General features: G+C 27.3%; 2 protein-coding genes across 2 annotated transcripts in view; both read right to left on the bottom strand.

The window, feature by feature from the left end:
- The window catches only part of LOC100200124 (gem-associated protein 5), a 51,990-nt gene extending 28,515 nt beyond the window's left edge, over positions 1-23,475 (bottom strand). The window contains exons 1-5 of the mRNA XM_065814467.1: positions 23,034-23,475; positions 22,133-22,187; positions 1,613-1,739; positions 1,348-1,463; positions 745-943 (exon numbers count right to left, since the gene is read on the bottom strand). Of these exons, the coding sequence (XP_065670539.1) occupies positions 745-943; positions 1,348-1,463; positions 1,613-1,739; positions 22,133-22,187; positions 23,034-23,432 (896 nt within the window). The 5' untranslated portion in view covers positions 23,433-23,475. The remainder of the gene's footprint in view (positions 1-744; positions 944-1,347; positions 1,464-1,612; positions 1,740-22,132; positions 22,188-23,033) is intronic.
- A 260-nt stretch (positions 23,476-23,735) lies between these two features.
- On the bottom strand, positions 23,736-25,285 carry LOC100215619 (glycoprotein 3-alpha-L-fucosyltransferase A). The gene has a single exon (XM_065814466.1). It carries the CDS (start codon positions 25,108-25,110, stop codon positions 23,854-23,856), a length of 1,257 nt encoding a protein of 418 aa, XP_065670538.1. The 5' UTR covers positions 25,111-25,285; the 3' UTR covers positions 23,736-23,853.
- Positions 25,286-25,946: the final 661 nt, after the last annotated feature.

Below are 25,946 nucleotides of genomic sequence, written 5' to 3'. Positions count from 1 at the left end.
CTCTCTTAATTTTTTTTTTAATTAGTAATTTTCTAATTTTCTATGAATTAAAACCTGTTTAACTATATTATTAAAATGTAACAAGAAACCATTCAAGTTGTTACAATTTAAAATGTTAAACATTACCTGTTAAATGACAAATTAGTAAAATTGACTGCAACTTTGTAAGTTTTAATTAGTTATGAATTCAATTAAACTTTGTTTGTAAACTAAAAGAATTAATAATAATAATAATAATAATAAACACTAATTAATGTTTTAATATTAATAACCACTAACTAATGTTTTAATTAACTTTAGAACTTAAAAAAAAATCTTAAAGTTTGAATTCAAAACTTTTACTTAAAATAAATTCTTTTTTCTCTCTTTTTATTTTGTATAAACTTTATCTACTTTATCTAAACTATTATAATTTTAGCTTAATTCTGAATAAATTTATGTTTTAAATATTAATGTTAAGCAATAGACTCTTAAGACTCAGTTGCTCATTAGTTTTAGAAAATAAGGATGACTTAGTCCTCATAAAACAATATCATGGGTAAGCATCTACAGGTTCTATATAACGCTTTCTGATTGGCTAAAGCACTTAAAAAAATTTTTAAATACTGAAACAATTGATTAGAATTAGAGCATGTAAACTAATTCTATCTAATTTCATTAAGACTCGCCATGTTATCTTATAATAACACAAAAATAAAAATAATTTATTGGTAAAGATAAATTAAGTTTGATACATAAAAATACCTTGAATGTGAAGATAAAATTTGATTTTCAGTCAGCCATAAAACAGATAGATACTTTGTAACTTTCATTTTTTGTGATTCTTCTTTTTTTTTACTTGGTAAATTTTTTGGTATAGTGTAAGAAAACAAAAACTTTTCAGTATTAATATCCCAAACCTTCATTGTAAAATCTTTACTCCCAGAAACAAAACAATGCTTCTCTAAAATAAAATTTAACTTTTTTAAAATATTGCGTGAGTAAAAAAATGAATAAAAGAAAAAAAAAAAGGAAGGTTGAATAAAAATAATAAAAATAATAAAGTAACAGAGATAACGATATAATACGATAAGATATAACAGATATAATGTAAATTTGACATTCTAATTTCCCATAATTGACATAATGAAATAATGCCAACAATAAAACGCATGTGTTTTTTTTTAAATATAAAAAGCAGCAGTGGTATGTATTAAGTTTTATGGTGGCAGTTGATATGTTATTAGTAACTATAAAATTTAATAGTAATTAGCTCATTTATATAAGTAAATATAATATTCATAACTATAGCAATCATTATAAATAACTAATACATTAAATAAAAAATATAATCTTCTAGAAACTTACCCTTAAAATAGTTTGGGCACCATGATAAGGTGCAAACTTCATCTATATGACTTTTAAAAACTTGCACGACCTGTAGTTTTTTTATATCGCAAACACATACATTGCCATTACCGTATCTAAATCATAAAAATAAATGATTTCATCTATCAAATAAACTCATTTTGACAATTCAGGGTAATCCTAATACTAAGCCTAACCCTTGCTGCTACAAGATTTTAAAATTTTTGTATCAATTTTATCAAAAAATCTTTCAAAAATATTTTACCCAATAGCTGCAACATTATGAAGAATTGGCGACATATCTAAACATGAAATCATGTTGGAGATGGGAGTCCAAACATTCAGACAATTTTCTTCGACATTCCATATTACCATCACCCCCTTCTCATCACCTGTTGTTAATAAACTTAAAATTAAAATATGTATAAATATTATTATTATATTGATAAACTGTTTAATGTTGATTTATTTTAGTTCCTAAACTCCTAAACCCTAGTTAAGCTCCTAAACATACGAGCTGGACTAGAGCTTCAAAATTGCTTCTTGATAAATTTGAGAGAAAGTATTGTCTTATCATTTTTTCAGCAGCAATTACTAAATCTTCCAGACAAATTCCAGCTGTTGCCTATATGTGAAACTCAGCAAACATCCACTCAATACAAATATCTTATTTGAAAAACCAACTCTGAATTTTTTTTATGACAATATTTGTTGCAAAAGCAATCAAATGGATATTTGTTTAACCTCTTGATAGAGACAAAAAATGACAAAATTGTGTTCTGGCCTGATTTAGCTTCTGCACACTATTAACAAAGTTAACGATTACCTAAATTGCAAAAATGTCAATCACATACTGAGAGACAAAAACCTAAAAATTAAATGTGTGCTTAAATTGCACCCAAAAGAAGATTTTTGTTTTGATTTTTGCATTTTTGTATTTTAAAATTAAAAGATTGGCATATGCAGATAATTGGCAAGTTGGAAATCTCTTCTAACTAAAAAATAGAATCAAGTATTGTATGAAAAAAATCAACCAAAATTGCATACATAGGCTTGAAACAAGCATGTTCATAAAAGTTGAAAGTATTTGCCAAAATGGACTGATAAACTAATAATTTTTTATATAATTTTGTAAATCACAAGTTTCTTGGTATTATGCTTTTTGAATTAATAAAATTGATAACTCTGTTTAAAAGATACTAATTTTAAAAGTTTGTCTGAATTTTTAGTTGTGACATTTTTAGCAAAACATCAGAAATTAGATTAATTTTATGTCAATTCATCCAGGCCATGTCACCGTATGTCTCAGATTTTACTGATTTTTATACAGTTGAGAAAACTTAGTGAAATAAGAATTCCTTGAAAATTTTAGCTTCTGGCTCCAAGAAGATCCTGAAATATGATCATTTTACTTTTAACAGATCTTGGCCAAGTCCCTCTTGTCCTCTCAGAATTGTGACCTTTGTTTAAAGGTTCCAAGTCACATAGTTTTAAAAATATTTGATCTTTTTACTTGAAATTTTGTACCTGGCTATTTTCAGGGGTGAAGAATCCAGTAAAATAATCAGAAATAAATTATTATTGAGTACCTGTATTTATCAATTTGAATAAATTTAGGCAATTTTTTATATACCTGATTTTGATGCTCAAGAAACACATGTGGCCTTGATGATATCAACAGAAAAAAATTTACACATCATTCTATATCCAATAAACTTTCAGAAAACACAAGGAGTTTGATCTGCAAGTATGTGGATTTCCATATATGGGCACAGGTTGCACTTTTTTGTAGCGGAATCTTGCAATACATTTTTCACTCCCTTTCAGACTAGCTGGAGCTCTGAAACTTTCAACATTTTTGTAAATAAACCTGCATTTTGTAAATAAACATGCATTTTAAAATTGTTTCTTGGGCCCAAGACATTAGGGGAGGGGGCTATGGCATGCGCCCCACTTTTTTGAGCGGAATCTTAGAATGGATTTTTCACTACCTTCCAGACAAGCTGGAGTTCTGAAACTTTTAGCATTTGTGTAGTCCTGATGAACGCCTGTTAAAATTGTTTCCAGGGCAGACAACCAAAGGGCCATGGGGTTGAGACACCGGGGGCCATGCGCCACTTATTTTCTCAAAAAAAAAAACTTTTTTAACAAAATTAAGGTAACTTTGAAAACATGGTCTTCAAATTTTTCTTTGATTTATACTTGTTCCATTCGGTTTTTGATCATTCTATATTCAATGATCTTTCTTATAATATTTGAAGAAAGTTCATGTTTTTCAGAATTTTGATTTGCAAGTATATGGAATAAAAACAGTCATCCATCTAAAATAATGATTTTAACAGAATTTACATTGTATAATTTAAAACTCTTTAAATTGAAAAAAGTTTTATATACTTTTTTATATACTTTAATGCTAAAATGTTAACTGCAAGTTGTTTAATTAAATAAAATCCAACAGTAAAAATAACATCCTGTCATAACGTTACTCAATTAAAAAAAAAAAAAAAATTTTAATTATTATTTTAACCCTTTAACAATCCCGTGTTTTTTTTAAATTACGGCCGCTATTAATCCAGCTTTTTTTTGAAGGGTCCATGTTTTTAAAAAACATCGTGTTTTTTTAATAATAAATTAAAAAAAGTTTTTACTGTTTTCAACACTATTAAACAATACAAAATGTTATTATTCAAGTTTAAGAATATTTAATCATACTATTTAAATACAAAATTTTAAAATTATAATCACTAATATTCACTTTTTGTTAGAGCATGGCAGAGCATAAAGCTGCACAAAATCTTACATCACATTCTACACATTCATATCTTGAAGCTTTTCAAACTTTGTGTTTGTAACATACCACACACCTTCTCTAAGCATTAGTCTTTCATTACCAATTTCATTAATCATTCATCCAATATATAATTTTTGATCTCTTTTTGAGTAAATATTTGCTTTTTTGATAATGATTTTTGCACTGAAAGAACTTCAGTGCAAAAATCATTTTCAAAAACTCAGTAAAATAGTTCAGTCTTACTTAAATATAAACAATATTTTAACTAAAAATAACAAGCAACATTAATGTTAACATTTGCAGTACAAACTAATATTTCAAGTTATTTATATCAAATATAAATTTTTTTTATACAAAATTGCGCACTTATTTATACTGCACTTTTTGTTATATGTTTTTCTCATGTATATTTATTTTAATGTCAAAAAGCATACCATGAGACAGTAATTATAAAATTTTTAGCATAAATATTATTTATTTGTAAACATTAAAATCATAATTGTTATTTTGTTTTACTTCCGATATATATAATATATATATATATTCAATATATATATATATATATATATATATATATATATATATATATATATATATATATATATATATATATATATATATATATATATATACACATTTGTATACATATGTATATATATATGTATATAATATATAAATATATACATATATATATATGTATATATATTTATTTATTTATTAATACATATATATACATATACATATATATATATATATATATATATATATTTATCTATATATACATATATACGAATATATATATATATATATATATATATATATATATATATATATATATATATATTTATCTATATATACATATATACGAATATATATATATATATATATATATATATATATATATATATATATATATATAATATATATATATATATATATATATATATATATATATATATGTATATATATATATCAGGGCACAACAAATCGTTTTTTTAATAAATGTTGATGTTCGTATCTTTATTTATTGACGAACATCTAATTTAAGAGGTATATGTCAAATAAGGGAGTTTTATTTTCAAATAATATTTTTATTCAAATAATCTTTTATTAAATTATAAAGGAGACTTATTTTCAAACAATTTTTATTCAACACCTTTTCAAGATGTAATTGAGAACTTTAAAGTTGAAATTAAGAAAAGTAGGACGTAATTGAGAAGGGAAAAGTTGTAATTAAGAAACGTTACATGTAATTGAGAAGATGAATGTTGTAATTAAGAAAAGTAAGATGTAATGTAGAAGATAAAAGTTGCAATTAAGAAATGTCAGATGTAATTGAGAAAATGAAAGTTGTAAAATGTAATTGAGAACATGATAGCTGTAATTAAGGAAAGTATAAAGAATACAAAGTTCTTTGTATTTTGAATTTTGTAGTCCTAATATACTTTGTAACTTTTGGCTGGAAATAATAATATAATATCAATAAAAATATAAAAAGTCACAAAAAAGGCATTTGAGGTTTAGGCAGTAACTGGAAAAATTATATTGGGTGTCAATTAAAACTTTCTTTTATTTTTGTTTGTGAAAAATTTAATTGAGATTTCATATAAATAATAAATAAAATACAAACAATTTATTTATATAAAAATATAAAATTTACATAGAATATAAACAAATCATTAAAAATCATTGCAATATTCAGTTAAGCACTAACGTGGACATCTTCCATATTTAAAGTTGTTGCATAATGCATGGTCGTATGTTGTAAAGCGCGTGTACAATCACCTCCCATTATTGTATTTTTTGCCGCAGTAACAATTCTTTCTAAATACTGCATTCGTTGTTCTATAATCCCAGCACTGAATAGAGGTGGAATGCAAATCACATTTTTAATGTTAATTTTTATTTTGGACCAGATAGTTTACACTGGGACCAATATTGGACTGTAGGGTCCTAATCATAACTGAGCCGGTGAATTTTCAAACACCCTTTCCAAATGAGCGAGACATGGAGCATTGTCTGTTACAATGACCAAATCCTCTAAACAATTCGCGGATGTAAACACTGGTTAATCATAGCCATTCGTTACAAGAATGTGCTTTAAATGATCCTCTGCGAGTTTCCGTAATGATGACATTTGTTGTTAATATAGCTGCAATCAAATGTATGTTTGCACCTTTTGAAGAAGGTATTTTCATTATTGCTTATTTTTCCTGTTTGGCATGTCCTTGCGTTTTTCTACAAAAAAGGTTAAAATTTGTTCCATCCAACCAAGTTATCTGATGACCATTTGTGATGTGTTCCTTGATGTTCCTAACATATTAAGCTCTTTTTTGTTTGTTCTTATTACTATTCATTGTGGTAGGCTCATTGTGCACTTGTGAAAATGGTCTGCTTAGATAATCGGCAATTGTGGTTGTGCTGACGCTAATATTAAATTGTCTTAACATTCTTGTTTTAATGGTCACCAATGTCAATTGACAGTCACTTTCAATCCATGTTAGTGTTTCTTTGATTTGATTATTGGTTTATTTTTTTGGTTTAAAACCACCTTTCCAGTGAAATTTAAATTTCCGCTGCAAGACCAATTGTATGCTGCCTTATATTTGACACCGAAAGTTTGTGCCAGAGTCACCCAATCATCATTTCACTCAACACATTCAGTAACTCTTCTTCTGTCATTTGGTGAAGATAAAACATAATGTTTTCTTTTAACTTGTTAACTTTGTATGCATTTCATGTCTACAAATTGGACACATTGGTTCTGGTTGTTCCAGAAGCAGATGTAAGCGATTTGGAGAAATAAATTTTTTTTTTTTTTTTTTGTTATTCACCTCCTCAAGGCCGAGAAAGCCACTACAGATGAGGAGGCTACTTAATAGTATACAAATTAATGATAATTAAAGGCCATTTTTCACAAGATGAAAAAAATTTCACGAAGCAAATATTTTTGTCACAACAAAACGCCACTTTGATTTCCACATTACTTTTAGCGCTACTAGTTTCATTATCAATAAAAAATGGCAGCTATAAGTTTACACTGTATGCTTTTGAAAAAAATATATATAAATATAAAAAATAATTTTTGATGTATATCTGTATTGTATTTTTTAGAATGTTTAAGAAAATAAATGCAAACTTCTCATAGAAACATTTCTGTTGAAAAACTGTTACTGCAAGAAGTAATAGATGGTTTAACTCTGAAAGAAGATAAACCTTCTTGTGAAATGAAACTTTTGGAATTGACAGCATTAGTAAATTCATCTTTATTTGATGAACTTGCTAATGCTTGCCAATTTTCAGGGTGAGTTCTAAGTAAATAAGAACATCAGGTTGAGGATTTTGTTTATTGTTGTTGCCATTTTAAAAAAGCAATGTGCTTTCGCTTTATTTTACTGTTGACTTTACGTGATATACTATTTAAACATGATTGGTTTTCGCTCATAACAATCAACATTATTTTTTTGCTGCAGCAAAACTGATCAGCAATATTAGCAGAAATGTTTTATCTGCGCATGCTTATCAACGAAATAATCTTGTTTTGTGGAAAACGGCCTTGTTAATATGCAATAACTTAATGATTGTAAATGGTTATCTATTAATACAAAATAGTGAATTTTTCTTAATTTAATACATTAAAAAACAAGAGAAAATTAAAATAAAATAAAACTCAAAATAAAATAGAAGTTGTATTGACTTTTCTTTTTTAAACCTTTAAAAATAATAATACCGTATTAAGTATAAAATACTTTATATGGTATTATATGAAATTATTATATTATTTTATTTCTAATATTAAGTATTTTTTATTAAAAATATCATATTATCACTATAGGGTCATTCCATGCCAAATGGACCAAAATTTTAGGATTTCAACATATTCCACCTCAGATTTTAATGAAACTTGATGGCTTTGCTAATGTCAATGAGAAAAGCAACTCCTGAAAATTTCAGCATAAAATCTTTTGTGGTTCATGAGATATGGTCATTTGAAATGTGTGATTTTTCCAAAAATAAAAACTTCAGTAGCAAAAACATGTTTTGTTCATACTTTAAAGCTCTATATTTTAAAAACAAAATTTCAGAAAACCTTCTAGTTTTTTTTACTGTATACAACTCTAAACTTCAATTTATTGTATACAACTCTAAACTTTAATAAAACTTTTACATTTAATTCTTGAATGTTACATTTTTTCCATAATGGCTTCCTAAAAAACTATTTGCAAATATAAAAAGTTGATTTTTGATGAGTTAATATACAAAGCCTGCAGTTTAAGAAGTGAAAAGACATATATATGGTAGGCTTCCAAATTTTTAGAAGTTTACTGATAAGATACAATTCAGTAAAAAATTTTAGACTTCTAAAAATGGCTGCAGCTAAAACTAAGGAAAATGTGCCTCTACTTCAAACCAGCGGTAACCTAGGATCAACAATGGTTTTATTAAGATTTTTTCTTTCTTCTAATTTAATAGTCTTTATTACAATGATTTCAGATAAAAAAAAATAATTTGGGTACTCATGGGGAAGTTACAAAATCAGAACAATTATTTTTTTAAATCAAATAAATCAAATTTATAATAATTTTGCTATGTAGTTATTTAATTAAGTTACTTATGCTATTGTACAATGAAATAAAGTTTTTTCATGAGCTGATAGTTCATAGTATCTACTAGTTGTTGATTGATGAAATTTTGCATAAAACATGTGTTATTGGAACCCAGAAAATATCTTCTTTATGTGGCCAAGTAAAAGCGATTAAGGAAATGACTGCTTTTTGAACTTGGTAAGTACATCTTAATTTTCTTCAGATATTTCCACAATATTGCCTAAAAACCATTTTGCATCATAAACACATGCTATATTAATTCCTGGTGAAAGAGAAGCAAGTGGAACTATATGCTACATTTTAGGAACATTTACATTAGTATACATATTGTCAAATGACACCCGTCTCATCTGTAAAGTAGATAATGATTGTGGTTTCTTGTTCCTAACAAGCAATTCATAACAAACAATATTGTTTCTAAGAAACAATGGTGGTTTTTTGTTTCTGGAATTGTTAAACAAGTAGTAAAACGTTTTTCTAATTTAAACTTTATGCAATGTAATACAATTACATCATTTGAAATGTATTGAAAATGTATTTCTTTGATATTTGATCTAGTTCATGGTGACATAAGTTAGATATGTTTTTATAATTTTTGTATTGTGAACTTGCACCATCACTAAAATAAATTCAATGGGTAAAGTAAGGCAACAACTCTTTGTTTTATTACTTCATAAATGAAACAATGAACTGAGTTTGTATTGTGTTGGAAATGGTCTGAAATGGTACAAGCACTTTTACATTTTATCATATTTTCTTCCATATAGTAATGAACAAAAGGATGCAATGTTGTTTGACTGTTATTCTAATGGAAACCTTGTACTGCATCTTGAATTAAAAAACTGTTATTTTCAGTAAAGTCTAGTAATACTAAAATATGATTACTTGGTAATGTTACTTTTAGATGCTGCAAATATGCTGCTTGATTTTTGGGTTATATAATGGTGGTCTCTTAATTGGTCTAATTGTCGACAAGTTTTTTCAATAAAATCATACACTGGAAGAGTTACAGGAACTATACCATGTTTTTTAATGGCTTTTTGCCACTGATTAAAGGTGATATCTTCCATGATGTGCCTATCAAACAAAGCAGTAAGATGTAACAACTGTGTAAGCATGCAGTCTTAATTTGTTAAGTCACGTACAACTAATGTCTTTATAGTCTGAAATATCTGGTATTTGTAATGCTAAAAGTTTTGCATTCTGCTGGTACTCACAAACACATACTTAATGGAGACCTGATGCACCTCCAATAATAATACACCACTTTGGTCAAAGTTTTTAAGCAAAATTCATTTAAAAGATTCAATGTTTATATTGATTGTTTATTACATAATAATATTCTTTATTACATAATCAACTTGTGCATTGTGTTGACAAGTCAAATAACTCTTATAACTTAGTATAAGTTGTAATCTAAATTTGAAAATGATAATCAAGGGTCAAATTATTATATTTCAACCAATTTAAAGAAAACTTTGTGGGTCACCATCTCTGATTTTCCTGATTTTTACATATTGTTATGTGCATTATGTAGATACGTTAAATTTGAAATTTCAGACTTCCAAGTATAACGGTTCAGAAATTATAGCCTTAGAAACATGACACAGTGGCCTTAACACAAGTTAATAAAAAGTGGTTTTTATTAACTTGTGTTAAATTAGAAAAAAATTATGACCTCAACTTTGGAAAAAATCATAAAATTGCTAAAATATGCCAAAATGAAACTAGCTGTAGCATTATTCTATTCATCCACAAGTCTTTACAGATAAGTTTTCTAATTAGCCACTACTGTCTGCAATAAATGGGCAAAATATAGGCAGCTTGTTGCAGTTTAGAACTTAAATATATTTAAAAGCAAAATGTCCACTCGCCTAAAAAGTCCAATTTTCAGCCATTTTGAGATGCTTGTAAATTTTTCGAACACTTTGTTTTGATCTAAGATTAACAGCATTAAGACCATTAGACCCAACTATCTGAAAATGCAAACATTATAAACTTGTCAAATCCACACCAAAAATGCCAGCATTTTTAAATAACCCTATTTTTCAATTATCAACGGTTGAATGTGTTACTAGAAACCAGTGCCCCTCTAATCTGCCAACTGGCCTATGTGAAGGGTGCAACTAATTATAAGTCATTTCTTAATAAAAAGAAAGATAAGGTTGGTTGTCCTCTTCTTGCTCTGGTCTTTATAGTTATAACCATGTATGTTTCATGCTAGAAAATGAATGCTTGTATCTTTGTAAGTTGGTTGCCCCTCTTCCCCTTTGATTGGTGCAACTCTAAACCCCCTCCCCTCCCTTCCCCCCACCTTAGTGAGTGGGAGGGGGGGAGGGGATCCAGACCACTGATTACCAATAATAAAATAGAATTTAAAGAAATAATGGTTTCATTTTGAAATTAATTTAGATATTTAAATATTAAGTATCTAAATATCTAAATTAATTTAGAGACCTTTATTTGAACCTTAATGAAGGTCTCTAAAAAGTTACTGCCCCCTTTATTTGTGCCCCTATCCACAATATGTAAAAATCAGGAAAATCAGAGATGGTGACCCACAGGCGATTGGTTGAAATATAATGATTTGACCCAAACTAATAAGGAAGGGTGGAATAGTGAATGTATTGGAAAAATATTATAAAATTTATAGTAATGATATTGAATATTAGGTAAATTAGACTAAAAGTTTTTCTTTTCATTTTTACCTTATAGGCTACTTATAAGTTTTATATGAAAATAATAAAAACTAAATTTCAGTTTTTATATGTATATGTTTAGTGGTGTGTTTGGGCATAAAGGCACCTCATACATCAGACATAAAACCAGACACATCATGTAAGGAGAAGTGTTCAATTACAATTTTTTTCTAAGTTCTGGGAAAAAATGTGTATGTTAAAAAGTAAACAGACAGGGGAGGGGGAAGAGGGACAAGAAAGAGCTAGGACTATTTAAAAACTTAGTTTAATTCAAGCCTAATTAAAGACTTATTTCTAGTACTTATTATGAAATATTTTTAAATTCATAAATACTTTGTATTACAATTTATAATACAAACTAAAGTACAACAATAACTTTATTTTTAATGTTTTTAATGCATTTTGGGTAATTTTCATTGTTCTGATTTTGTAACTTCCCCATGAGTACCCACTATTTTTTTTTTTTTCTGAAATCACTGTAATAAAGACTATTAAATTAGAAGAAAGAAAAAATCTTAATAAAACCATTGTTGATCCTAGGTTACCGCTGGTTTGAAGTAGAGGCACATTTTCCTTAGTTTTAGCTGCAGCCATTTTTAGAAGTCTAAAATTTTTTACTGAATTGTCAGTAAACTTCTAAAAGTCTTATCAGTAAACTTCTAAAAATTTGGAAGCCTACCATATATATGTCTTTTCACTTCTTAAACTGCAGGCTTTGTATATTGACTCATCAAAAATCAACTTTTTATATTTGCAAACAGTTTTTTAGGAAGCCATTATGGAAAAAATGTAACATTCAAGAATTAAATGTAAAAGTTTTATTAAAGTTTAGAGTTGTATACAATAAATTGAAGTTTAGAGTTGTATACAGTAAAAAAAACTAGAAGGTTTTCTGAAATTTTGTTTTTAAAATATAGAGCTTTAAAGTATGAACAAAACATGTTTTTGCTACTGAAGTTTTTATTTTTGGAAAAATCACACATTTCAAATGACCATATCTCATGAACCACAAAAGATTTTATGCTGAAATTTTCAGGAGTTGCTTTTCTCATTGACATTAGCAAAGCCATCAAGTTTCATCAAAATCTGAGGGAGTCCATGTTGGACCTTGGTCCAGTTGGCATGGAATGACTCTATAATAATAAATTAAACTATAATAAAAAAAATAATTCTATATATTCTATTAGATTATACATATTTCAGCAAAACTTTAAAACCTTTTTCGAAACTTTTAAAAGTGTTTTTAGTATGCAAACAAACAATACTTCATTTAAACAATAATAAAAATTTTTTAAAAAAGGCACACTTTTAAATAAAGCAATGTTTTAGCATGGTTTCTTTTAAAGTAATAGCAAACACATTCATTTTGAGTAAAATTTTGCAGGCTTTTATAAACACATGTAAAAACCATTTGTAAACCCATGCAAAAACAAAATTACTTTCTTTAATAGCGTACTTGTTATTTAACTATAAAGTAATGAAATTATTCCTGTTTTAGCTTGGTTTCTTTCTTTTTTTTCTTGGTTGTTAAAAATGCATTTTAAATTTTAGTAACTAATTGTTTTTTTATTATAAATAAAAAACTATCAATTAATTGGAAAAAAAATTGCAGAAGTTATGCATTCGTTTAAAATTTTTTTGAGCAAACACCAAGATTTGCTTAGGTAAAAGTAAAGAAACATGACATTCATTTTTCTGTCTTTTTTTTAACAAACATTCGCACATTCGTTGATTTGTAGCACCCTGTATATTAATCTATCTGACTATCTATCTATCTGAGCATTTTCTTTCCTTAACTGAAGATCATTCATACAATATGAAAGACACTCTCTTTAAGTTTACTTACTTCTACCACTACCATTTTCCTCCTGAAGCTGCTACCTCTCTACATACTGATACCTAAATCACTTTAATCTCCTATAACAAACATTGTTCATTAAAATGTTTTTTTCAAATCTGTATAAGAATATGTCTCCTTTTATTGTATTGTTAGAGTCACACCACACATTCATCTGATCATCTTCTCTATCAGCAAATACTACACCATATAAATACTAAAGATTATATAAATATGTAAGGATATTGTATGCCAGCATCTAAACAAATAGCAAACATAAATATTTGCATCCATATTATGTATGCATAAATACATAATATGGATATAATTCATCTAGGAAGCTTTTATTCTTTCTGGAACAAAAGTTTGGAAGCTTTTATACTTTCTCTTCAATTTTAAGCCTCATTCTACTTCACATATTTCATTATCTTGAGCACTTGCTTTATTAAATCGTAATCATTTTTTTAAATCTTTTTTACAAGAACATCTCTCTTAAGTTCACATGTCCTTTTATTATTGCAGTCAATGTAAAAAAGTCCTGTCTAATGTTAAGCTATGTTATTCTCAGTTTACTAAATCTTGTTTCTTATCTCAGATGTTAGGAGCTAGAGACTTTTGGTAAGTCTTCAACAATGTCATTAACTAAAAGTCTAACATTTAATCTCTAATTCATGGGTCTGATCTTTTTACTTTTCCCTAAAATAGGGCAGAGTTATTTGGAAAGAACTTTTCCTCTAATTTGACTCTTGAATCTAATGGTCATATTCTTCCTGTCATACCAGTTAAACAGATTAACCCATTGTTGAACATCCAAATCACTCTTGCTTCCAATGCTAAAGTTAGTTCTTAATTAAACACTTCTAAATACTGCAGTATTAAAATTATTCTTGAAAGCCTACACTCTTCTTCATTTCGAGTATTTTTAAGGGTACCACAAGGTTCTATCTTTGCTCCTATAATGTTTTTTATCTACAATAACGATCTTCATGAAAATTTTACAAAGTTGCTCTATTTGCTGACAACTTAACTTTATACTCCTTATATTATATATAAATATATTACCTTGCCTTGACAATCTTCACTTTTTGATTGCTCAGAACAAGCAGCCGATTTTTAATCTGATCTCTCTTCTGTAACAGACTAAGGCTTGCGTGTTATATGGATTTAAATTCTGGACTTAAAATCCACAATTTTTGTTAGACAACAAAACTCATTTATTTACTGCAAAAAAAAATATTGTTGGTATTCTACTACTGATGAATAACAACCCTCTTACTCTCAGACAAAATCTAAAGCACATTGTAAATGTAATTAAACCTGCTTAATCCGCCAAGCTTGAGCCACTTTCTCGTTATTGTAAGGTTGGATTTCTTTCTTTTTTCACAAATACTATCATGGTCAATGCTCAAACAAGCTATCATCATAATAATGATGAACCAAAACTCATTCTTGCTTGGCTTCATATTCAATAAGTTACATCCCTTTACTGTATCTGTCCCTTCATGTTATAAAAACTTTTATTAATTAAGTTTTTTTCCTTGCACATCAAAAAAAAACTTATAACTCTTACCCATCTTAATGTTTTCCTTTGTTATACAACCTACAACATTTTAAGTCTTTAGTTAACCGTTTCCTTTTTAAACCTATCCTCTATTATTAAGTAACTCATACCTAATAGTTGGTGCTTGCAATCTTATCCGAAGTAAATTAAAGTTTAAAAATATATAAATATATGCAAGTATTTAATAAATAGTAAATGTAAGTATAAAATTATAATATATAATGTATTATAAATTTTTTTCTTGCCCTGGCTATCAAAAAATCGTATAATTTAACATGGGTTAAAGTCACTTACTTAACTCATACTGTTTTTTGTGGCCCCTTTGCTTAACTAAGATTTTTATTTTGAATTGAATATAAGTGCATATAATAACAAAACTTCCGATACTTCAATAAATGTTCTCAAAAATAAAATATCTCAAAAATAAAAATATCTTTGCGCCAAACATAATTAAATATAACTAAACATTTTCAGTGATATCTTCAATTTGGTTAAACTTCAAAGAAATTCTATTTATTAATGACTATTATATTAAAACATCAACTGCTCTCATAGTGCTGCTGCAATTTCCAATCGTAACCATTACTTTCTTATCTATAAGCAAAACAATTCTCCAGAAATCAGATTGGTTACCACTGCTAGAAACCATTGTAAAAAAGTTTTGCCTAACGCCAAAGCCTGCTATTTTCAGGTCACAAAATCTTGTATTTTATCTCAAAAATTAGTCTCTAATGACTTCTGGAGAATCTTTAATAGTATCTATAACAAAGGTAAATCTGTTATTTCACCTCTCTTGTATGGTTCAGATTTTGTCACCTCACCTTAAGACAAAGGTGAATTGTTTGCTAAGAACTTCTCATCAATATTATCTCTTGATTCCACTAGTCATGTAATACCTAATATTACCAAAAAACAAGTTAATCCATTGCCTGACCTTCATGTCACTCCAGCTTCTGTATCTTAAGTGATTTCATGCTTAGACTTTTCTACAGCTTGTGGTCAACATACCTGTATTAGTCTTGCAGAAGTGTTCTCCAGAGCTGTCATCTATACTGTCAAAACAATTAAAAAGTGCTTATCAGAGTCTTGTTTTCCAGCCTGCTGGAATGCGACATCTGTTATACTTATTTTCGAAAATTCTGAATTGCGATCTGATTTAACTAACTCCCTTCCCATTAGTCTTCTAAATACCATAATCATGGTTTTTGAGTCTTTAACTAACAAACGCTTTCTCACTCATCTTGAATCTAATAACTTACTTGATCATCAATATGGATTTCGATCTTCTGGTTATATTGCTTATTTGTTAACGGTAATAACTGGTAGGTTTTATCATGCATTAGATAGATGTGGGGAGGCTAAAGCTAATGCCTTCAATATTGCTCTCTTCTTATGGGGTGTCCGGTTACATCTTTAAGATTATTGAAACCTTCCTTACCAATCGTAGTATAAAAGTTATTCTCGATGGACAGCACTCTTTTTTATTTCCTGAAATTTCAGGGGTATCTTGAGGTTCTATACTTGACCTTATAGTTTTTTTGCATTAAATTTACATTAACAATCTCCCTGAAATTCTCACACTTAAGGTGGTATTGTTTGATACTACCATTTATTCTTGTCTTGATAAGAAGCCAACACTCTTTGATTGCTTGGAGGGGGCATTTGAGCTTGAAAAAGATCTCATTTCTGCTACAGCATGGGGCTTTCAGGGCTGGTGAACTTTAACTCAGATAAAACTCAATTTTTTCAGCTAATTGTTGTCGCAATAATCTAGATCTTCCTATCAGGGATGCGGAGTCCCAAAAGGACTCCGGCTTTATATCTCTACTTTTTCCAAGTCTGTAGTGTCTAGAAGCTCTAAACATGTTTGTTGACTTATGATCTGCTATAAGAAAAAAAATCATGAGATTTAATGACTTGAAACTTATTGTTTTTAAGCCCGGAGTCCCAAAGTCCTTCCCGCCATTATACCTAAGGACTCCATGTTCAAAAAATGATTGTTGCTCTAACCTAAAAGTCTTAATTTTTTTCCTATTAGTAGTCCATAAACTTATTTATATTTTTAGAGCTCCTGGATACCAAAAACTTAGATGAAGTAATCTTTTTGTGCTTTTCAAATCTGGAGTGGTTTTTGGGACTCTGCATCCCTGCTCCTATATTAATAACAGTAATGTACTCGATGAGTCATCTACCCTTCATCTTCTAGGATTACTTTGGATCTTTTTTAGAAACCGTATATCAAATTAATTGCAAAATTAGTATTTGCTAAGGTTGCATCACTTGCAGCCAACCTCCAACCATTATCGCATCGTCATAATGTTGCTTCTCTTTCTCTTTTCTACAAATACTATAAAGGGCACTGCTCTAAAGGGCTAGCGTCTCTTGTACCATCTACTAAAATTCATTCTCATGTTATTCATTATTCAAGTAAGTCATATTTTTTTACTGTGACTCTTTCTAAGTGCTCCAAAAATTCTTATTTGTCTAGTTTTTTCCCTCAAACATCAGTTCTTTGGAGTTCACTTCCTTCATCTTGTTTTCCTGATTCATATAATTTGCAATCTTTTAAGTTGTCTGTCAATCGTTTTCTTGCTCTATAAATTTCATCTTTTCTCTTCCAGTAACTTCCAATAGTGGTTGCTTGCAGCCTTGCTTTAAGTAAAGGTGTTAAAAAAAAAAGTTAAAATCAAAAACTAAAAATGTTTTAAAATTAAATACCTTTGTATCAAATATAATTTTACAAAAAACATTTTTACTGGTATCTTCGATCAAATTTTATTTATTAAAAATGTTGAAAGTTGCTAAAAAAAGCTAACAAGCAAGAACTATAACAGAAAAATATGAAATACTAAAAGAACTCGATAAAGGAGAAATTTTGTATTTACATCAAAAAAATATGGCATTCTAAAACAAACACCACCTGGATGGTTAAAAGAAAAAAACATAATATATCATAAATAATCTTGATATACATAATAATCATAAATACATAATCTTGATAAGTCTAACATTTTAAAAAGTCCAACATAATGAGAGTTTCATTTCATTTGGACATTTGCTAAGTGGGAGAATAGTCCGAGTTAATGAGATTCTACTGTAGTAGTATTATTGCTCTGTTCTTTTAAGAACATTGAGCACTCTATTTAATAGAATGCATCTAAAATTATTTGTGCACACACACACACACACACATATATATATATATATATATATATATATATATATATATATATATATATATATATATATATATATATATATATATATATATATAAATTAGTCAAAAAACACTTATCTAACTTTTTTCTTCTATTTGAAGTCTTTTTTTTTTACTTGAATATATATATATATATATATATATATATATATATATATATATATATATATATATATATATATATATATATATATATATATATATATATATATATATTAGTAGAAAATCACTTAACAAAAATTTTTTTCCATTTAACAGTGTTTCATCAACAAAGATCAGAAATGGATGATCAAATTAATAAAACTTCAATTTATACCAAAAATTAAATTACAGGAAGTTGCAAATGTCTTAACTACTGTAAATTTTCACACATTTGTGGAATTTGCTGATACTATTATAAAAAGAATTCTTTAGAAATGATTACTTATGCTATTTTTTTAAATGTTTTTTTAAAAAGGGTAGTTAATGTAAATATTATTTGAACTCATTTATTTTTATAGTTTTTTAGGAGAAACTTATTTTCGTGCCTACATTTAGAAATGAATTCCGATCTTTTGTTTAATAAGCATTCTTGATTTGCATGTGTAATTATTGCAAATTTTTCTTGTAGGCATAGTATGCAATTTTTGGAAATATTGTTATATGCAGGCGCTGTTTTAAGGATAGACCAATTCAGTATAAAATCATCAATATTTTTTTCTTTTAATTCCCATATATATTTTGACAGCATGGTGTCTTTTGAATACTTTTTATTCTTGAAAGATTGCTTATGATTGGCAAAACGTTTTTTCCATTCACCCTCTGTTATGCCAATATATTGTTTATCAGGTACATTCTTAGAGGAAACATATACCTGATTTGGAAAATTTTGATTTATACCTGATTTGGAAAATTTTGAAAATGACCTATTACATTTAATTAAAACAATAAAGTTTCACCCTATAAAAAACGAATTTCAAACAGAATTAAAGTTAGATGTTAAAAAAATTAAATCAAACCCTAATATTTTGGTTTTTGCTGATAAAACAAATAATATTTACCAACTCACAACAGAAAACTATGAAAAATTTTACGCGACAATACTATTAGTTCTTATGAAAAAGCCCCTAAAAATTTGGAAAAGGCAATTAATTTAGAAGCGCAAAGTATTGCTAAAAAAATAAACCTTGATAATAGAATCGAATCAACTGCCCCTGCCCAAGCCTTCGTAACACTAAAAGACCATAAACCAAATTTTCAAAACAAACTTCCTTGTAGGTTATTGGTTCCCTCAAAAAGTGAGATTGGACATGTAAGCAAAATTAAATTGGACAAAATTAATAATATTCTTAGAAATAAATTAAATTTGCAACAGTGGAAAAATACCACTGATGTTATAAATTGGTTCTCCATTATTGAAAATAAAAATGACTGTACATTTATTTAATTTGACATTAATGATTTTTACCCCTCAATAACCACAGATATTTTAGATAAGACTATTGAATTTGCAAAAAGCCACACAGTTATTCCTGATGACACAATCCGCATAATAAAACATTGTAGAAAAACCTTACTTTATTTTAATAAGGAAACTTGAAAAAAGAAAAACATACATGACTGCTTTGATGTAACAATCGGCAGTTATGACGGAGCAGAAATTTATGAATTTGTTGGACTATATATTTTAGATTTGTTAAGTAAAATAATCAATATAAAAGATTTAGGCCTTTATCGCAACGATGGTTTAATAGTAATGCGTAGAAAATCTGGTCCACAACTCGACAAAATTAGAAAAGATATAAAAATTTTTAAAAATATTGGCTTTCCAATTGAAATAAACATAAATTTAAAAATTGTGAATTTTCTTGATGTCACATTTAACCTCTCTGAAAATTCATATAAGCTTTTCAAAAAACCAAACGATGAACTATTATATATTAACATTAACTCTAACCATTCACCCCAAGTTCTAAAACAAATCCCGATTTCAATTAATAACAGACTAAACCAAAACTCCTCAAATGAAAATGTATTCAATTCCTCTAAACGAATATTTGAAGATGCCCTAAAAAAAAGTGGTTTTAAAAATTTTGAACTAAAATTTGACCCTGAAAAAAAGAATACAAAAAAACGAAATAGAACTAGAAATGTAATTTGGTTTAACCCGCCATATAGCAAAAATGTTTCTACTAACATAGGAAAAGTGTTTTTAAAATTGGTCGATAAGCATTTCCCGCGATCTAATAAATTACATAAAATTTTGAATCGAAATACAATTAAAGTTAGCTACAGTTGCACAAAAAATATGGAAAGAATTATAAAAGGTCACAATAAGGCTTTGTTAAACAAAAAAGAAATCCTAAATGAAAAAACTACAGAAAATTGTAATTGTAAACAAAAAATCAATTGTCCAATGAGCGGAAGTTGTTTATCAAAAAATGTGGTATATAAATGTGTTGTTTCCTCTAAGAAATTTGGGGCTTAATGATAAGACTAAATTTGTCTTCTTCTAGCCCCGGTCATGTAATTATTTTTTTATAAGTTACGACTGTAAATTTTTTTTTTATCGGCAAAAAAGTGTAAATAAATAAAAATAAATAAATATTTAAATGTACCTGATAAACAATATATTGGCATAACAGAGGGTGAATGGAAAAAACGTTTTGCCAATCATAAGCAATCTTTCAAGAATAAAAAGTATTCAAAAGACACCATGCTGTCAAAATATATATGGGAATTAAAAGAAAAAAATATTGATGATTTTATACTGAATTGGTCTATCCTTAAAACAGCGCCTGCATATAACAATATTTCCAAAAATTGCATACTATGCCTACAAGAAAAATTTGCAATAATTACACATGCAAATCAAGAATGCTTATTAAACAAAAGATCGGAATTCATTTCTAAATGTAGGCACGAAAATAAGTTTCTCCTAAAAAACTATAAAAATAAATGAGTTCAAATAATATTTACATTAACTACCCTTTTTAAAAAAACATTTAAAAAAATAGCATAAGTAATCATTTCTAAAGAATTCTTTTTATAATAGTATCAGCAAATTCCACAAATGTGTGAAAATTTACAGTAGTTAAGACATTTGCAACTTCCTGTAATTTAATTTTTGGTATAAATTGAAGTTTTATTAATTTGATCATCCATTTCTGATCTTTGTTGATGAAACACAGTGTTAAATGGAAAAAATTTTTGTTAAGTGATTTTCTACTAATATATAATTGCTCTGTTCTTTTAAGAACATTGAGCACTCTATTGTGTAGAATACTTTTTAAAGTTGTTTAAATATATATATATTCAAGTAAAAGAAATATATATAATATATATAAAATATATATATATATATATATATATATATATATATATATATATATATATATATATATATATATATATATATATATATATAATTCTTGTTTTGGTTATGATATATATATACATATACATATATTACTTTATAAAAAATAGGTGAACTTTGGTTTGAAAGTTCGTTAGTTTTAATCACTTTTTGAAAAGGTTTACCCACCATGATTTTTGATTACTTGCTGGGTTCTATATGTCACTGATATTATTTTTCCTACTAAAGTATATCAACATGAATCTCAAAAGAACAAGAAACTTACAGAGATTTTAGAAATAATAATGGTCTTAAATTAATAACTTAAAATTTATATACAAAAAAAACAAAAACATTTTCAAACAAAAATTGATATATTCATTTTTTATAACATTTTGTAGCAATAGTTATTTTATAACAATGTTGTTATAAAAAAATGTAAATCTTAAAATCTTTTTAATGAAAAAAATTCTGGTTCTTTTGATATTCATATTGATATACTTTTTGAGGCAATAATTTCACATATAAATAGAACTGTGCAAGTAATCAAGGGTTATACCTTTTTCAATAATTAAACTATACCAATGGTTTTTTAGTAACGCCAAACCAGTTCAAAATAGTTCACCTAAATTTATACAGGAAACTAGAAATGACTAAAAGATACCAAAAAGTCATAACCCTAATATAAATGTTCTAAAAAAAAATTAGTATATAAGCTAAAACATAAAACTTTGCTTGCCTGTAATAATAACATTATTATCTAATGGAGACCATGAAATAGCAGTAATCTTTACCTATAAAAATAAAATTAAATTTAAAAATATGTTAGATATATAACAATATATCTATAATAACAATACTTTCATAAAAAGCCATAACTTGAATATAATAAGCAATGATACTAAACTTAATTTACTAGCATCACAATTGAAATCAAAGGAACAAAATGGAAATCAAAACAATGACTATTAGGATTTTAGATATCTCATCAATAGCTAAATACAACAAAATATCCTAGTGTCTAAACTGCTTTCTTTCTTTATTTTTTTTTACTTTACTTCAGTTTGTATTGTAAAATTTCATTTATGGAAAAAAAATTGCAATAACTATTATATAAAAAAAACTAATATAAAAACGTATAAAAGTGTATACTATGTATAAATGTATAAATACAGACCTTGGAATTAGGGTAAGTTATTCTCCAACCTTGTTTTTATGTTTTATGGTAACCTGTTTGTGTCAAGTTTTTTTTGTCGACCTCTAACATTGAGGTCAGTAAATTATTGCCGACCTCATTTTTTCCTCATTCTGAGGGTTGTAAATATTATATTGAGCATCAACACTTGGAATTAGGAAAAATGAGGTCGGCAATAATTTTACCGACCTCAATCTTATAGAGGTCGGCATCAGGTCAGCAAAAATTATTTTATACAAATGTCTGACCATAAAACATAGAAATAAGGTCGGCAATTTATTGCCGACCTCAAACACTTTCAGGTCGGCAGTTAGGTCCGTATTGCCAAATGCCGACACTAATTCTGAGGGTTGGAGCAAATACTAAAATGAATTTAAAATTATTTTTAATTTTGTCTTTATGAGCTACATGTCTTTCAAACATTATGAACAAGGTTAAATATTACCTGGTGCTTACGATGTTCTTTAATCATTGATTTAGTTTCACAAATTATTAATTTAACAAGTCCATCTTCCATTCCAAATGCACAGTGACTAGGAAGAATAGATAAACTTATGTTTTTGTCAAACTGACAAAACACAACAGCTGTAACTTTACAGCTGTAACCTGGATTTCCAAATAGATATTCTTCACAAACAGGAGGATTTTTTCGTAAATTCAATAAATAAACAGCCCATTTCCCACCAAAAGCGATATAGCCATTCATGCATGTCATAATATTACTACAATACCAATTTGGAGAGGCTGGTATTATACAAGGAAAATTATCAGAAACCTCTTGAAACTGAAAACTATTAGATGACTCTTGCTTTCTCCAATTTTCATTGTCACTCTTTGAAGTCATTTTTTAACCTACCTCAAATAAAGCAGAAAAAACCATCCAATTTTAACTAGTGAAATAGCATTTTAAAAATTCATGTTATTTTAACATTAAAAATAAATATCTTATAATTATTTAAATAATTATAAAATATTTACTCAGTCATTGCAAATTATTTTAAAATATATTCAATAAGCAGTAATTTTTTTCTTCTGTATCTTCTAAATTAAAATTTTTTAAATCAAAGTAAAAAAATTTTTTTTCTTCAAACTTTTTAATTTTAAGTCTAATAAATAGAAATAGTCACATCAAAAACCAATATATAAATATAGTGCTATATAATAAATATTTATTAAATAAACAAACACTAAAAAAAAGTTACATAAAAATGTTATAGAGAAACATAAATATACAGATATGTGTATTCAGCTAAGAATTTTATAAATTAATTTTTGTCAATATTTTTTGATTTTGTTTTTTTTTTATTCTCAAGTTTAGATAAAGCAATTTGTTGTTCCAGACTATTTCTCACCTTTTCGAAGGGATTACATAAATTTTGAACACTCCAAAATGAGTGAAACTGTTTATATGTTTTTTCATGCTGATTTTTTCTGTGAAGAGCATGACAAAGCATGCATATCTTATCTATTCCATCAGTAACTTTAAAATGTTTTTTCCATTCAAAATATCTATTATATGCTGAATCATCAGAATCTAAGTAATTAATATAATCACCAAGCTCTTTTATTGAAGAAAATTTTGATACATCAATATATGAGCCTGGAATAGAATTCATGTCATCGTACTTCGCACCCATTACAATTGGCAATAACCCATATTGCAAACCATATTTAAAATATTTTTCTGTCACATAATCTTCACAAAAACTATTCTCAAATGACAAATAAAATTTATATTGGCGTAACTCTAGCTCGCATTCTTTTTCATTATAGGAACATATTCCACCCATTTTATCAAAATCTGCACCACACAAACCATACACAGTAATATCAGTGTATTTTTGCAGTTCTGCAACATAATTAGCACGTGTCATGCCACAATGACTAACCATCCAAACAACTTTTTTTTGTTTATAACTTGCATAGTTAAAATCATCCTCAGGCATGTTTTCGCGATCAGCATCTGTTAATCTTGCATATGAAAAATAAGGGTGATATATATCTGAGTGTTGACTGAATGTCATCGTCCAATTAAACAAGTTATCATAATCGTCAAGAAGAGGATAGTATAATGGTGTCTCGTGCATCCAAAATATCCATCTTTGGTTAACTGGCCTCAACTTTGACATTGCTTGAAAATGTTTTGATGTAAAGTTTTTATATGTAAAATCAACTCCATGAAAAACAACCAAATCAGCCTTTTTAATAGCATTTTTATCATAGGTAATAACACATTCTTTAACTTTGCACTTTTGACGTTGTGTGTATCCGTTCAGCACATCAAGACCTTTCCAAACTTTACTGTAAAAATGTGTTGTAAAAAGAAGTATAATTTTTGATTCTCTTTTACTTTCAACAATTGAAGTTTCAAATAGTTCGTGAGGAGTTATGATAGAGGAAAAATTGATATTCGGATAATACTTCTTGTATTTATCATTTTTAAAAGATACTTGATGCCATACAACTAGTACTAATACAACAACAACAACAAAGTAAAGCATACGACGATAAATTCGTTTCATTTTTTCAAAATAATTATAGAGGTACTGAAATAATAACGTTTTATATAAAATGGGAGATAAAATCGTAATTTAGTTCAATTTGTTGCAAAAAAAATAAACAAGGTCAGCAAATCAGCAAAAAAAAATCAACAAATTATAACATGCTTTCAGACTACCGTCTAGTGATGCGGACATACGAACATTGGTCGTTAATACAAGAGTTGATAATGCCGTCGCAACGGAGTTGATAATTTGCCGTCGCAAAATAATATTTTTAGATTTGAGTATTATATTGAGTATTATTATGAGTTGTCCGAAAAGGGGTCCTATCCATTTCGGAAAATGCTGATCACTTTAAAACAAAAAATGAAATCTCTTAATTACGACCGTAGGAGAAAATTGCATTTTTGCCTAATTTACACGAAGAAACTTAATTTTCATGATGTGTTTCCACTGCTAAAAGTTACTAAAAAAAATATTTTATTGAAAATATCTCTAAACAAAATTGTAGTAACTATTGTCTAACTTTTTTTTCCTTCTTTAATAAAAATTCAAATTTAAGGCAAAAAATGAAATATTTTGGCGCCAAATTTTTGCCGCTGAAATAACGTAAACAAATAAATTGGCATTTCTGTTCAAAATTAATTTGTATTTGTCAAAAAATGCCAGCAAAAACTTATGGTGATTGCAGAAAATCTGTTTGCTTTTTGTGTTTGAAGAAAAGTGATCCACATTAACTTTTTTGATTGAAAGAGTCAAGAATATCTTTAAGTGTAGTATTAATTTCAATGATGAGAAAATTCCAACTGCCATTTGCAATTCATGTAGAAGCAAATTACAACGACTTTATACTGTTA

Source organism: Hydra vulgaris, chromosome 12 (assembly GCF_038396675.1).
Source record: "Hydra vulgaris chromosome 12, alternate assembly HydraT2T_AEP".
Lineage (NCBI taxonomy): Eukaryota > Metazoa > Cnidaria > Hydrozoa > Anthoathecata > Hydridae > Hydra > Hydra vulgaris.
This window is presented reverse-complemented; position numbering and strand designations above follow the sequence as displayed.

Coding starts and splice junctions, on each gene's coding strand:
- LOC100215619 (XM_065814466.1), bottom strand. CDS start 25,110: ATGAAACGAATTTATCGTCGTATGCTTTACTTTGTTGTTGTTGTTGTA.